The 14,492-nt window shown below is 36.0% G+C and overlaps 2 protein-coding genes across 2 annotated transcripts; both read left to right on the forward strand.

The window, feature by feature from the left end:
• The first annotated feature begins 41 nt into the window (after positions 1–41).
• On the forward strand, positions 42–2,788 carry LOC114363290 (small G protein signaling modulator 3 homolog). Its single transcript, XM_028318972.1, has one exon. The coding sequence runs from the start codon at positions 182–184 to the stop codon at positions 2,576–2,578; it is 2,397 nt and encodes a 798-aa protein (XP_028174773.1). The 5' UTR covers positions 42–181; the 3' UTR covers positions 2,579–2,788.
• Positions 2,789–12,979: 10,191 nt separating this feature from the next.
• RpLP1 (Ribosomal protein LP1) lies at positions 12,980–14,366 on the forward strand. Its single transcript, XM_028318975.1, has 3 exons — positions 12,980–13,191; positions 13,401–13,653; positions 14,311–14,366. The coding sequence occupies exons 1-3, from the start codon at positions 13,120–13,122 to the stop codon at positions 14,322–14,324; spliced, it is 339 nt and encodes a 112-aa protein (XP_028174776.1). The 5' UTR covers positions 12,980–13,119; the 3' UTR covers positions 14,325–14,366.
• Positions 14,367–14,492: the final 126 nt, after the last annotated feature.

Here is a 14,492-nt window from a genome sequence, read left to right on the forward strand (position 1 = left end):
CGGTAGGAATTTCGATTATGGAATAGATGGACAACACTACTTTTGATGTTTATGACGTACTTGACCTTTATTTATTTTGTTTGGCACTCATTTCGTTCAATAAAAAATTAATTCGCGTTGATGAGTGAAAGCGTGTTACTGTTGCATTGTTTGTAATCAAGGTAATTTATGCATTGAAGAAATGGATCTAGCTAAATCGTTGTTTAGTTCACGCGACCATGTCGGATATGTAGGACGTGAAGATCACGAACGTAAAATAAGTGCAGCATTAGCAGACGATGACCCAGAAGATGTAATCGATGCCATTCGTGGCTTGAATATCGCAGATGAGTTGCTTCCTACCCCTGGGGGGCCTTTTTCAGCGCTCACACCGAGTATGGTACCCCAGGACATCATGGCGAAGTTAGTGCAACCAGAGTCGGAGGGCCACGGTGGAGGCCTTCCAGACTACAGATTTGACGAATTTGGCTTTTGTGTTGAAGATGAAGACGTGCCTGAATCTGAACAATGCACCAACAAACTACTTTCAAACGTTCTGGTTGAAGATGACCAACACCGCTTGCAATGGGAATTCTACAGCAAAGAAATCAACTTCTCTGAAAGAGAAGGCAAATTGAATAAAAACGATAAGCTACAGAAAATGGTGAAAGATGGTGTACCACATTCTCTCCGTCCTCAAGTCTGGATGCACCTTTGTGGGGCCAATAAGAAGCGTGCTTCCACAGAAATAACATATCATGAAATAGTGAGAGCATCCAGTGATGATGGATTAGTGACAAGTAAACAAATTGAGAAAGACTTAGTGCAAATATTGCCCAATAATGTTTGTTTCTCACACCCAACAAGTACTGGTGTTCCAAGATTACGCAGAATCTTGCGTGCTTTGGCATGGCTTTACCCTGATATAGGTTATTGTCAAGGCACAGGTATGATTGCTGCCTCACTCTTGCTACTTATGGAGGAAGAGGAAGCATTCTGGATCATGTGTACAACTGTGGAGGATCTATTACCAGCTTCTTATTACTCTTCCACATTAATTGGGATTCAAGCTGACCAAAAGGTTTTGAGAAGTCTTATATCAACTTACTTGCCAGGTATTGATCAAGTTTTAAATGCACATGACATTGAACTCTCTCTTATAACTATGCACTGGTTTTTAACCTTATATGCAAATGTCGTTAATATGAAGATTTTGCTAAGAATTTGGGATTTGTTCTTCCTGGATGGTTCTATTGTTCTTTTCAAAGTTACTCTGGCAATGTTGAAAATCAAGGAGAACAGATTCACGGAGATTTCAAACTCTGCTCAGATATTTAATGCACTATCTGATATTCCTGGTGAAATAGATGATGTTGACCTCTTGATAAAAACTATTGATGAAGTTTGTGGTGACACTTTAAGCCCCACCTTGATAGAAACACATCGAAGAAGACATTTAGCATATCTAATGGCTGATCAAGGTGCATTAGTGGGAAACCCTGGAGCTGTGCCTAATCTTCCCAAGCAGCAGCTGCAAAGGAGACAAATAAAAAGAAGCAAGTCAGTTATTCAAACAATACTATTTGGAGAAGACAGTAACAATGATGATTCAGTGTCTAAAAATGTAAAACAAACAGAAATTTTAGTGGATCTCAGAGAAGCCATATTACAAGTAGCTCGCCACTTCTTAGCTCTGGAGCCACAACTAGCTTCGGAAGTGCAGTTAACAGCAGACTATACCATGCAAAGTCATGCAGCTGATAGAGAAAGATATGTCAATGTGTCCAGGAGCAAAAGGCGACGTGCCAAAGCTCTTCTAGACTTTGAGAGAAGAGATGGAGATGAGTTGGGTTTCAGAAAAAATGATGTCATTGAAGTGATCAGCTCCAGGGATGAGCACTGTTGGATTGGCGAACTAAATGGTTTAAGAGGATGGTTCCCAGCAAGATTCGTCAAGTTACTTGATGAGAAAGGAGTTAAATATAGCAGAGCTGGAGATGATTCAGTCACAGAAAAGGCTGCACACCTGGTTAGAGGTGTTTTAGCGCCTGCTTTCAAGAGAGTCCTTTTGCATGGAATTAAAAAACCTAGCTTTCTTGATGGGCCTTGCCATCCCTGGTTATTCATTGAAGAGGCTTCATCTCGAGAAGTTGAAAAGGACTTCAATTCAGTATACAGTCGCCTAGTTCTGTGTAAGACATATCGTTTGGATGAAGATGGAAAAGTTCTGACACCTGAAGAACTGCTCTATAGATGTGTTCAAGCTATTAACTTATCCCATGACAATGCCCACGCCCAAATGGATGTAAAATTGCGTACTCTCATATGTATGGGTTTGAATGAGGAAGCCTTACATTTGTGGCTTGAAGTTCTATGTTCATGTGTTGATGTTGTACAGAAGTGGTATCACCCTTGGTCCTTTATAAACTCTCCAGGGTGGGTTCAGATTAAGTGTGAATTAAGAATACTTTCTCAGTTTGGCTTCAATTTGAATCCAGAATGGGAATTGCCTGTGAAGAAAGACACCCAAAATCAACCATTGAAAGAAGGAGTCAGAGATATGTTGGTAAAACATCACTTATTCTCATGGGATCTCTAAATTTCATATAAAATAATTCACAATAATATTTTCCAAATTCTATTAGCTTAAGTGTAATTTATAACATGTATTAAAAATTGTATATATTTATTTATTAAATGTACTTAACTAATGTGTTGCAATTTAATTAAGAGATCATGCATTGTTATTTTCAAATATGCTTTATTGAAATGTATGTGCAATTTCATTTGTTAATGCTAAATAAATATTCCGCAGTTATCTTGGCTTATTCATTCCTCCAATATTTATATCTAGCGATTTCTAGCCTTAAGACCTCATAGAAATTCGATACTCTCTAATCTGTGAACGAGTGCGCCCCTACGGCCTCCCTGTCTCATCTGTGGTCGTTCTCGTCCACCAACTCCATAAATTCTATGTTAAAAATTTGATACTGCCTACCTATTGGCAGGAAGTAAGTATTTGGAAAAGAAAGTTTTTTTTTATTTGGTCAATATACTAATTAATTAATGTAAATAAATCCTATGTCCAAACGTTTGTATTAATACAATAAAATAATGTTCGTCGAATCTGCCTATTTCATTATTATAGCCTGACCAGGAACATAAAAACCCTCGCCATGTTGCGGAAAACTAATGGTACTAATTTCTTTTAATGGCAACAGTAACTGAAAACTTCATTGACATGTCACCTTGCATGTCAGTCCTGAGCCCCGATTACGGTAATTTTTAACGTCAACAATCCAGACACGCTTCTCGATTCTGCGATACGATTGGTCGTTCAAAGGCGTACGTCAGCTGTTTTGACCAATCGTATCGCAGAATCAGAAACGCGTCTGGATTGTAGACGTTATAAAAGTTACCGTAATCGGGGTATTTCCTATGTATTACTTTTCTCTATGTGTCAGTCTATTGCTGTCAAAGTATAAACAAACTTTATTTTAAATGTGCGCAATTGATTTTGTGAATTAAATTGCTAAAATCTTTTTATAGTCGTAAAAGAAAAAGTGGTTCACAATGTGTTAAAGTATTTGTCGAAGAGAAATACTAAGGGTTCGGACAATATTTTCATTGAATAATGTTTTCGACAAAGGTTGTCAAATTGACNTGTTTGACAGATTTATGACGTTTGTTAAAGTTAAGGGAAGATGGTGCAGCAACTCAGTCTTAGTCACTCAATATTTCAAGAAAATATTTACACCAGGAACTCTTTTTATAAAATAATTAAGGTAAACAGCGTTAGTGCTAGTTGCATAGATTGTGGAGTTCATAAGGTTTCAGCTATTCTGGACCATGATAACAGCTGGAATGTCACTAGCACATATTCCGAGTCAGCACTGTGAATACCAAATGCTTGGTATCTTTAAGATATAGATGACCCACGCTGAACTGTCCCACCAAACTCAATGACAGGGGGGGCTAACATCGTTCAACTATATGGTTTCCAACATGGCAAAAATCGGAACCAGCGATCCGATATTGACGGTGGCGCCCCGCTGTGTGCAATGTCATGGATAGGACAGTTCAGTATTTTGGAACTATATCTATCACTAAACCTCTAGACGTTAGACAGACGTAAGCAAGACGCTATGCCACTTTTGCACCTAAGTCTTCGCTTAAACCTCCTTCTGTTTATCTGTCCACCATCGCGCTGAAATGACTTCTCAGTCTCTCTCAATTAATATTAGTAGCAACACGCATAGAGAAGACTTGACTTTTCTTCACCTTTATTAGGAAATTACTTAATCGGTAAACTGTAAAGTAGTGTTCTGCTTAATTTAATTCAAACAATCTGAGGGTACGGGAGTGCCCTCGCCAAGACGAGCCCAGCGAATCGCAAGGGCACTCGTATGTAGTTAGGTAGGTAGGTAACTATGGTAACTATAATAATTGTTGAAATGCATAGTCAATTTTTGAATACTAGGTACTCATTAAAGTTTCAATTGCATAGCTCTTTTTAACACGTTGAGTGCGAAACCAGGTCTATAGACCTTGTGTACGTCTCGCTTACCGTGCGGCTAAGAAAATTATAGTCTTCCTTGTCGTGCGAAAGGCATAACTTCAATTGGGTCCGGTGTAGGAAAGTGATGAATATATATCTATGATGTATTCTTAAAATAGAATGTAATGATGTACCTACCTTAATACCAGGTTTTTAGACCTGGTACCGCACGGAAGTAATAAANATCATGTTGTGACGTCACGCGCGAATATTGGAAATTTTTGAAAATTTTAAAAAGTCCGTAAACTTCTCGAGGCTCTATCTTCGGTAATACTGGATGGATTGAGGTGAAATAAAAACTAGTGTAATGTGTGTGATCTAAACTTTAAATTAAGTCATAATTTAACTTAATATTACAACTTATGCGTGTTGTCCATTGACCTCTCTACAGATAAAATTTTGATTTGTTGTTTCTAAAAATAGTAAGGTGAAAATATTACCAAATATAATATTATAAAATATTATTATATTAATTACCCACAAATCTGGTGCAATACCTACATAGTGTACCTACCTAAGTAAATCAGGAAATAATAATATATGTTTTGTAAACGAGACCTATAACGACCATTTCGTTGATATACAGGGTGTTAGGTAAATGGGTATATGAGCCGACATGCGACACTAGCCCATGTTAACATGGTCATATAAATGGTATAGTGAAGTCAGAAATTAGATACCTTCATTTGAATTATTTTAATTTTCATACAAATCGGATTTTATAAAATGTATTTTGTATGAAAATTAAAAAAAATAAAATGATGATATCAAATTTCTGACTTCACCATACCATTTATATGACCATGTTAACATGGGCTAGTGTCGGCTCATATACCCATTTACCTAACACCCTGTATAGGTAATTTAAATAATTAATTTCTCAGACATTTCTTGATGGATTTCAAAAAAAACTTCACCTTCTTTTTAGTTCTGGTCTATATTTTAATCCCATTCAGAGAAATATAATGTTTTTTTAAATGCTGGAAGAGCAATTTATTTACAATACCTCTTTATCTTGATCTATTGAAGAACAAGAAATGCAAGTGGAGTTTTTAGAATCGTTTTCTAGTTCTGAATGAAGTGATAATTTATAAGTACTATCACTATGATGCATAATAAAATTAGTTACCTACTTAAAGTAATATACGATTTATTTATTTTTCAATACATTTTCCTATGTTAAAAATCCGAATCACCTAACTGGTGATTGTCTTTTTTGAAATATTTATTTATAGTAGGTAGGTACCAACTATAAATAAATATTTCAAAATATGGTTATAATTTAAATAAAGTACCTATGCGGAAAAGGCCACCAATTTGAAATTAGACCTGACACTGTCCTACGCCATAATGTATGATTTTCAGCAGGTAGGTAGCTTTATTTGTTGCGACTTAAGTAACTGAGAATGGGAAAATGGATCCATAAATAAAAATCTATGATTCGTTTCAAAGCAACCGCGATTCTTTTGTTCACATTAAAGTAATTTAGGCGTTTCCAATTTATAGAACAAGGGGTGATAAAGTTTACAGACCATCATTCTCAGAATAATTTATACATTTATAGAACTCTCATTAGGAGGCCGCAGGTTAATTAGTGCTACTACTACTTAAATGCAAGGTGCTTTCGATAGAGATTTTGTGAGTGTTCAGGTAAGTCAGGGTATGTGGATAGCTTTTTAATTGGCTTTATATTCACGTACCCGAAATGGGGACAATTAATTTTAATTATTACTTTAGTTATTAAGGTTTTTCTTTACATTTACAGGAGTTCAATACAGTGTGACGTGCATAAGTGCCCTGGAAAGAGTCTATGTACTGAATAAACTATTTCATTTCAATGTAAAATAGAAGCATTAATTAAAATAACTTTAAAATTAACTTACATTTGAGTAGCTTCCAGCTCAATTTTCAACCTCCTGATAGAATGTTTTTAACTGTCAGATAACTTTAATTAAACTTTAGTCATATGACCGTTTTCTTTTTATATTACCTTTGTTAATTATATTAAAATGTAAAAATATTTTATCGAGTACGAGTAGTAATGTCACCATTCAAGTTTCTAGTTCCTTAATTTTAAGTGATGCAACGATTGCCAGGCACTTTAAGTTGCCTGTCAGATATCACAGGCGTAGCTACTAAGTAAACTAAGCTAACCGTCCTCTAGCCATTGAGGTAAGTTAAATAAGTTTTTTGGCAATTCAAACTATAAAAAAATAAAATAACCACACGTTCTTGAATTTTAATTCTGTGACTTAATGAACCAAATTTTTTGAACAGAAAAAAAAATCTAATCTCGTAACATCATCATTTTTTCACACCTACTTATGTCAATCCGGGTGTGATCAGTTAGGTTTCGATTGACAGCACGGAATATTAAAAACAATATTATGGTTTTTACGTGTATGAATGTAATGTAACTATTTATACTTTTGCAAGTCTTTCGATGACGACTTCAAAAACAAACTATGGCGCAATCCAAAAGGTATTTCAGAGATACCATTTTATTTTCATAAACCACAAATACCTAAGTACACCTGAAAAACTGTAACAAGCAGTTTTAGATTTAATTAAGTTTTATGCAACTAACTTTAATTCGCTAAAGCATGAATTACGTCATCAACTTACTTTAGTGAGTTTTTCGAATGTTCATTACTTGATTAGCCATCTAATTTACTTACCCACCTACTCATGATTATAGATAACAAGACTTTTTGCTATGAGCATCCTTTTTTTATAAAAGCTGAAAGCTTTACCAATGCTTTTTAATCGACTACGAAAAAGAAAGATCTAACTATGTTCCACAATAAAGTGTCTTCTTTAAAAGAATTCTAATTCACGCAGTGGAGGTGTGGACATTAATACAATCTAATCGTACTAATGTAGGTAGGTGTGTCAACTTGTGCATACGATTTAAATTATTTTTTATTTAAATTAGCATTTATTTATGATAATATTAAATATATTTTTTCTTTACTTCTATGGTCAAATCCAATTACAACAACGTTTCAGATAATAATATATGCTTAATTTTTAATGATTTTATATTATCTAAATGCAAAACTAAAGTCAATAAATCCATCGCAGCTAGTGTTAGGACTAGAGATAATAGTTCAGCCGCTGCGGCGGGCACCCGGATACCAAACTTGTTCTTCGGAATTACCTGGAATGTCCCATTAGTTATTGACGAATAAATTAAAACATTCAAATTCGGTATATTACCGTTTACGCAGACACTATGAGTTGCTCTCTAAACTCTTCAGTAGAGTTGAAGGTAACGTTGTTATTCCTTGAAGTATTATTTTGTTTTTACAAAAAATTTGATTATTTAGTTTAGGCGCAGACCAGCGACTTTTAGTTGGCCGATAGTTGAGTCGGACTGTTAATCAGTATGAAAGTGAGCACATTACACCGATTTGATATCGGCCGATTCTTCATACAAATTAAAATCGGACCCAACTATCGGGCAACTAAAAGTTGATGTTGATAGTCTGCGCCTGGGCTTAAACAGCGTTTACAAAACCAAAATCAAAATCTCGTAGCCCTTTTGAAGACCTTAATAAGAATTGTATCAGTAGCAATTAAGCGGAAAGTGCCAGTCTTTAATCATATCTTTTACGCCATTATAGGCAATAAACAGGTGGTATTGATTAACCTTTGGTATCAAGTAGAGTTTTTGAACAACTGCCTTTTTTACCATATTGTAATAATTATACGGAAATCCTTAATCACCTGACAATTCAACTTATTGCATCCTCATAAATCTTTTTTTATCTATAACCTACCAATGTGAGTCATACTTAACCATATCATCGAGTAAACGCCGAGAGCATGTTGTTTTTTGGCTCTACTGACATTTGCCTATTAGGTAATCTAGTTATTTTTTTAGTTTTTTAAAGAGCCACATCAAAATCAAATCAAATCCGAATTCTGTGTAGACCTATGATCAGGCCACGACAGATTAAAATGTAATTATATGTATAGAAAAACGAGTTATTTATGAGGAAATACTAGGATATTTTGGGATGGCTCCAAATTGCAGAGGAAAATTAATTTGCATCCATACAAAAAGTCAATTTAAGGAAATTCTTACAGCTTACATCATTGTCAATGTCATTTCACTGATGAAAAAAACTCATAAATACACACACTGTCGTTACGAATGAGACTGCTTTAGTTATGTAGGTATGTATGAATGAAATCCAGAGTTTTTCTCGTACTGATCTTTTTGATAAGTTTTTTAAAGTTAATTATGAATACTTACCTACTCGTATTTTAATTATTCCACAAGAAAATAAATAAATAAAACTATTTTCAAAGTCATCACATCATTAACGAAGGTCATACTTAGCCGTGATGTCAAATTGTTATGAACTTTTTTCTACCTAATTTATGTGTCCCCCGGCTGGTTCTACTGGCCTATCATTTTGAATATTATTAATTTGTCAGTTTAGGTTAATAACCTCTGGTTTATTGGATCGTGGGGTTCCATATAGCACGTTACCTGAGCCACGTATTCGTTGCCTGAGCTGTGTCATGTTGGCAGTGACAATATATTCTGTAACTGCTTAGTGCTAGAGAAATCAATAATAAATTTTGTTAATTCTGATCATTGCGGTCAAATAGCGTCATTTCAACACCATTTTGTGCCATCGAGCAAGGAAATAGAATGTAGACCAGTCACTGCATCCCAGAAAGACAAATTTAAATCTCAAATATCTAATAAGGTCCCACTTTTGCATTATTTTAACTGTAGTATAAATATTTTATATGAGCAATTATTTGAATTAATTAAAAATGAGTTCAATAAAACTTTTCCTAAGAAAATAATTATTATTAAAAACAATAAAACTAAATTCAGTGACTGGGCTACAGTAGGTATTTATATTAGTAGGAAAAAAATGTTTGAATTATATGGTAGAAAAGCCTATAGTAGCGACCCGGACTTTATAGAATACTAGACTGTAAAACATTTTCGATGTTGGCAGGAGAAAAAAGATGCTATTGGTGTATTTTGTGACTTATCGAAGGCGTTTGACTGTGTTGATTGAGTGATGTTGAAACAGCAAGGCTTGTATATTTTAGTTATTTTCATAGTATTATGTCTTATGGTCTTTTACTGTGGGGCTCAGCAGCAGACATAGAATCAATTTTCATTTTACAGAAAAGAGCTGTCCGGGCAATATACGGTCTTAAACCACGTGACTCGCTTAGAGAAGTTTTTAAAGAAATCAATATATTGACTGTGGCTTCGCAATACATATTTGATAACATTATGTATGTCCGTAAACATATACATTTATTTACCTACTAAGAAAAGTGACGTCCACTCTTTTAACACGAGACATAAAAATAAACTTGCTGTTCCATCATTTAGGTTGCATAAGATAGGTAATTCATTCTTGGGGAAATGTATTACCATATTTAACAAAATACCACACAACCTTGTTGAATTGCCAATAGACAAATTTAAGATACATATGTATGTTACGGCTAAAGATAGGAGTGAACATAAACTTAAGATTAGCCGGCTAAACTTAAGTTTATCTTCGACGAGGTGTAAATGTTAGTTTCTTCTATCTTTAGCCGGCTAAACTTAAGTGTAACCGCAGGCCCTTGGCTAAAAATATAGAAGGAAATGGAAAAGGAAACAACGTAATAATGTTTACTATTTATACACGAAAACTTTATTAAAAAATAATCGCTTTCATTACACATACTTTTGTACCTATGTAGTAGGTATTCAAAATTACAATTATTACAATAAAAAAATATCAATTATTTAAAACAATATCTACCTAATCATTAAAATAAAATAGTAAGGAACCATTTGGTCATTACAGAATCTTCTGTAGGTATTTAAATTTACAAAATAAAACTGCGCGCACGTTGTCTCCCCACCGCCCCCTCAAGCCCTCCGCCGGCCTGGCGCGCTCATCGAATACATTTTTAGCCATTTCGTTTTGGCTAATGTGCACATTAGCCGGCTAAAGATGGAATATCACGACGCAAACTAACATGTTATCGAACTTTAGCTGCTTCTCGAAGATAAACTTAAGTTTAGCCGGCTAATCTTAAGTTTATGTTCACAACTATCTTTAGCCGTAACATATATAAANTGTCATTACCTCGTCCCCCTCAGGAAATGGCGAAATTTTTTGTATGGAAATAAACGCGCGCTGCTACTCCTGAGCCCCGATTACGGTAACTTTTAACGTCAACAATCCAGACACGCTTCTCGATTCTGCGATACGATTGGTCGTTCAACAGCGTAAGTCAGCTGTTTTGACCAATCGTATTGCAGAATCAGAAACGCGTCTGGATTGTAGACGTTAAAAGTTACCGTAATCGGGGCTCTGGTTGGTTAATAACTCTATGACCAACTCCATTGAACTCCATCATAGTTCCTAAATAGTGCAGTCAATAATATATCGGAAGTCTACAATGATAAACTTATTGTAGTTCAAACCTTAATCGAGTGTAAATTAATAAACTTTGTAAAAATGGAACAATCGTCAAGGTATAATTAAAGTGGAGCGCAATATCTTATTAAAAAAATTACATCGCGTGTTTTTTTAAACTGAACTCATTAAGGGTTCTTACACACGAACAGCATTTTGCTGTCGACGCATGTAAAGCCTGACCAGAGGTGGAATTGTGTAAAGCAATCGTTATCATTTGACAGTTTATAACGTACGATTATTCTGTCAAACGCTTTGTTTAACTGACTTTATCGTACGTTATGAACTGTCAAATGATTGCAATTGCTTTACACAATTCCACCTCAGGAACATAAAAACCCTGGCATAGTGGCGCGTCAATTGCATTTGATAGTGCAACACTGAGTACAGTCGTACCCGTGTTAAATTAATAGGCTAACTTTATGTATCAGGATTCAGGATTACGGGTTAATTTAATATTTTCATGAATTAACGAAAACATATTATTATAGGACCTGGTTTAAATAAATTAAATGAAACCATCAATCGAGCTAGTAGGATTTATTTTATTATTCATCAATAATCAAATTCAGAACTTGAATATTCAACTGCAATGTCTGCTCATGAACGCTTCAGACTCGGTACTTCTTTCCCAATTCCATAAAATTCAACACTTAGAAAGTGACAAAAAATTTTAAAATAGGTAGTTGAAACAAATCACAGCTAATTTTCATAGTGGACTGTACTATACGATACACATGTCAGTCAATTTGACAACCTTTGTCGGAAACATTATTCAATGAAAATATTGCCGACCCCTTAGTATTTCTCTTCGTCAAATACTTTAACACATTGTGAACCACTTTTCTATCACGACTATAAAAAGATTTTAGCAATTTAATTCACAAAATCAGTTGCGTACATTTAAAATAAAGTTTGTTTACACTTTGACAGCAATAGACTGACATGCAAGGTGACATGTCAATGAAGTTTTCAGTTACTGTTGCCATTAAAAGAAATTAGTACCATTAGTTTTCCGCAACATGGCGAGGGTTTTTATGTTCCTGGTCAGGCTATATTTGCTGTCGACGCATGTAACTGCAGTCGACGTCAGAAGGCGACGGCTAGCTGTCGACATGCTGCCGACGTGCTGTCGACGCGTTCGCGGCTGCCGCCGGCAGGTGGCGACAGCTAGCCGCCTCCGCCATTTTGAAGGTCAACTGTCAGTAGTCCAGGAGCTTACACGCACACCTAATGAGTTCCGAACAAATTGATTCGGAATTGCTAAAAAATTAGTGCTGTCAAAAACAATGAAATAATATGGAACTCGAATTTAGAAGGCTACCATAATAAAACATTAAAAAATAGAGCATGGGCGTCGGTGTGTGTAGTCTAGTTCTCTATTCAATAACATTTCTTAAACCCACAATGACCGGTTCTTTCTCTTTCGTCGACGACGACGGAGTAAATGCAACAACAGTGTTTCTTCAATGAAATCCATTTTCAACTGGCTGGCTCCTGTACAAAGACGTACGCCGACACGGTCGTCGCAGCAAGCTGTCGACTCGTCGACGGCAGACGTCGACGTGTCGACAGCTTGCTGCGGGCACGTCGACAGCTAGCTGCCGACAAGTGACGGCGACTGCGGTCGCCTTTGCTGTCGTCAATGTGCTGCTCGTGTGTAAGAGCTCTAAGTCGAGAATTTTTTTTTTATCATGGGCCAGAGCCCCGATTGCGGTAACTTTTAACGTTTCCAATCCAGACACGCTTCTCGATTCTGCGATACGATTGGTCGTTCAACAGCGTACGTCAGCTGTTTTGACCAATCGTATTGCAGAATCAGAAACGCGTCTGGATTGTAGACGTTAAAAATTACCGTAATCGGGGCTCAGGGTGGTGCAATGATAGCATAGAAGGCATCAGTATATTATAACGTCTCCTTAAGTTACTTGCCGAAATGTTAAACGGTTCCATTAACAACGTTCAATGTGCGTTTTCCAATCCCTAAATGTAAAAAAAAAAAATGTCAATATTTTGACATTGACAACTTGAATCCTTCTCTTTTCTCTTCGTTTTCGAGAAGTCAAACGTGCTTGTTCTCTCGTAGCTAAGGCCACCCGGCGACTTGCACGTACATTAATTAAAATGGCATCCAAAGCTGAATTAGCGTGTGTTTACTCCGCTCTCATCTTGGTCGATGACGATGTCGCCGTAACTGTAAGTAATTTTGTGAAAAAGTCCCGCTATGAAGTGATAGGTTATGTTCCCATTGTTTCGCTGGTGTTTATCCACTTTAATCTCGTCAATGCGTGTTTTAAATGAGTTAAAATTGTGTTCTGATTAGACTGTTGTTGGTGTTTTGTGGTTATTGAGGTATATTTTATGTGTTGGTTGTGGAATGACATGTTGTCATGTTGATGTTTTAGGGTGAGAAAATCTCGACCATCCTCAAGGCCGCCAACGTCGATGTCGAGCCTTACTGGCCCGGCCTCTTCGCGAAGGCGCTGGAAGGCGTGAACGTGCGCGACCTGATCACGAACATCGGTTCCGGCGTGGGATCCGCGCCCGCCGGTGGCGCTGCTCCCGCCGCCGCCGCCGCCGCCGCCCCAGCCGCCGAGGCCGCCAAGGAGGAAAAGAAAGAGGAAGAACCCGAGGAGTCTGACGACGACATGGGCTTCGGTTAGTAGACGTGCACTTAGTACATTGTTTTGATACCTGTTGTTAGTGTTTTCAGGTTATACCTACATGTGCGATGTAGATGACAATACTATGCTCTTACACATGACAAAACTTATTGATTCACCTACCTAGTGCTTAGACAAGATGATACCAATGAACCAATGTAGAAATTAAGTAGACCAAGTCAAATTTAAGTGGATTATAGGCAACAGTCAATCTGTTGTAAGTTCTATACTCGGAATTATAATTCGATTCCACATTTGACATTAGGACTTGTGGTAACTTAACCTCTAGTTGTTGATTAAAAACAATAATAATTATTGTTTAAACAAATTTCTGCATTCCATACCTAGCTGAATTATTTAATGTGAATTTTATTTATTGTTTTTGTAAAGTTGAAACTTGCAGACTGCTGAATGTTAAAAAGTTTGATAAAACAAAGTAATTTCTATTTCCCTGTTGCAAAATTCTATGGGCATAGTTAGTAGGTACAAGAAAACATAACAACAATCCTTTTTCTTTCAATGATGTTTGATCTATCATGTATTAGCTTCAGAATATTATGATCGAAGATACTTATCACTGAGACTATATTTTTACAAAGATATTAATGGCATATGGTAATAATATTCTAATATCCTGTTTCTTTTGTTCCAGGTCTCTTCGACTAAAAAGCTTTTTTTAAAGCACTGTTCCATAAAGACTTAAAACTATCAACTTGTTTTATTCATATTCCTAATAGCAATTTATGTAATTAACTAGCTTTTTCCCGCAGCTTCACCCGCGTGACATTTCAGTTTGTCAAGGATCGTCTTAAATTATAGCCTATTCATGTTATT

The sequence above is a fragment of the Ostrinia furnacalis genome, unplaced genomic scaffold, assembly GCF_004193835.3.
Source record: "Ostrinia furnacalis isolate ACB-3 unplaced genomic scaffold, ASM419383v2 OfSCF7056, whole genome shotgun sequence".
Lineage (NCBI taxonomy): Eukaryota > Metazoa > Arthropoda > Insecta > Lepidoptera > Crambidae > Ostrinia > Ostrinia furnacalis.